Source organism: Limulus polyphemus, unplaced genomic scaffold, assembly GCF_000517525.1.
Source record: "Limulus polyphemus unplaced genomic scaffold, Limulus_polyphemus-2.1.2 Scaffold8195, whole genome shotgun sequence".
NCBI lineage: Eukaryota > Metazoa > Arthropoda > Merostomata > Xiphosura > Limulidae > Limulus > Limulus polyphemus.
The window spans coordinates 30041-31858 of NW_013673805.1; the positions used below are offsets into that span (position 1 = coordinate 30041).

Here is a 1818-nt window from a genome sequence, read left to right on the forward strand (position 1 = left end):
TAGCGGTACCAAAAGTAGGGTATGTTAAAAGTTAGTTAATTTCTCTTTGCAAAAATACTGAAACTCGGGTATGTTAAAAGTAGGACTTAATGCCTCTTGTTTGCCGTGAGTAGTTTTTAAGATTAAAATTAAAAGGTTGTTTTTAATATATGCTGTTTTTTGTTTTTTTATTTAGTATTTGAAAATATTATTTTCAAATTAAATTTAGACCAAAGTTCTCTATTTGAATGCTCATTTGACTGAAAAATTAAATAACCTTTGATTTAGTTTGTTGGTGTTTGAGTAATCAACAATCTTAGAAAGATAAACATCAACAAATGAATTGTTGATAAAAAGCAGTAATGAGAAAGTTAACACTGTCCTTTCTGAAGACTCGAAATGATCCTTGTTTCAGTATTGAACAATCTCAAAATAAACAAGGTTGTAATCTTTTACAATTCTTTCAGGAGCAGAATGTAGTTAAAAATTTTTATAGCTTTATTGCTGTGTAAAACCTGGATAAACTTGTATGTCATTAACACATTCTTAACAGTTCTGTACACATCTTAAATTGCTAATGGTTCAGTACACATGGTAACACATTCTTAATGGTATTTACATGCATTAACACATTCTTATTAGTTCTGTACACATATTAACATATTCTTAATGGTTCTATACAGATGTTAACACATTCTTAACAGTTCTGTACACATGTTAATACATTCTTAATAGTTCTGTACACATGGTAACACATTCTTAACAGTTCTTTAGACACGGTAACACATTCTTAACAGTTCTTTAGACATGGTAAAACATTCTTAACAGTTCTTTAGACACGTTAACACATTCTTAACAGTTCTTTAGACACGGTAACACATTCTTAACAGTTCTTTAGACACGTTAACACATTCTTAACAGTTCTTTAGACACATTAACACATTCTTAATAGTTCTGTACACACCTTAAATTCTTAATTGTATTTACACACATTAACACATTCTTATTAGTTCTGTACACACATTAATATATTCTTAATGGTTCTATACAGGTGTTAACACATTCTTAACAGTGCTTGTCTAAATTCAAACAATGTTTAAATGTGGTCTTGATATGTAGCAAGAATTAATAGTTACCCTGCTAAGTAACAAGGAAAATCTATTAAATCTATCTCTTAAATACTTACTGTATTTAGAACTGGCTGAGTAAACTAACCTATTAAGTATCATGTGAAATCTTATATAATAGGTTATTAAGACAGATTTGAAAACTATAATTTTCAAATTACTTGTCATTTAAGGTTTTTTATCTCAGAAAGTAATTTTAGTTTTTGACATTAAAAATATACATCATAACATACAATATTAAAGTAAACTAGACAGTTTTACTTGTGGGAAAGTCAGAAAATTATCAGTACAATATTTTCTTTACTTCTACTTGACTTTTTCCATAGATCAGTAATTTGATGGCTGAATTAAAAGCTCTTCAAAATACCCACAATGCAAGGTGCACAAACTGTCCAAACTTCAAGGTTACACTTAAAGATAAAGAAGTGAAACTCCAGAAATTAACATCAGAAAGAAAACAACACCTGGAAGAAATGTTTGAAATCAAGTAAGTGGGGATCAGCTGATATGTAATACCCAATAATATAAGATAAATGTTTGAAATTAAGTAGGTGGGGATCAGCTGATATGTAATACCCAATAATGTAAGATAAATGTTTGAAATTAAGTAGGTGGGGATCAGCTGATATGTAATACCCAATAATGTAAGATAAATGTCTGAAATTAAGTAAGTGGGGATCAGCTGATATGTAATACCCAATAATGTAAGATA

General features: G+C 28.9%; 1 protein-coding gene across 1 annotated transcript in view; it reads left to right on the forward strand.

Moving 5' to 3' along the window:
- LOC106475186 (trichohyalin-like) overlaps window positions 1-1690 on the forward strand; it is a 27758-nt gene extending 26068 nt beyond the window's left edge. The window contains exon 14 of the mRNA XM_022379368.1: window positions 1433-1690. Coding sequence (XP_022235076.1) covers window positions 1433-1597 — 165 coding nt within the window. The 3' untranslated portion in view covers window positions 1598-1690. The remainder of the gene's footprint in view (window positions 1-1432) is intronic.
- The last annotated feature ends 128 nt before the right edge of the window (window positions 1691-1818 follow it).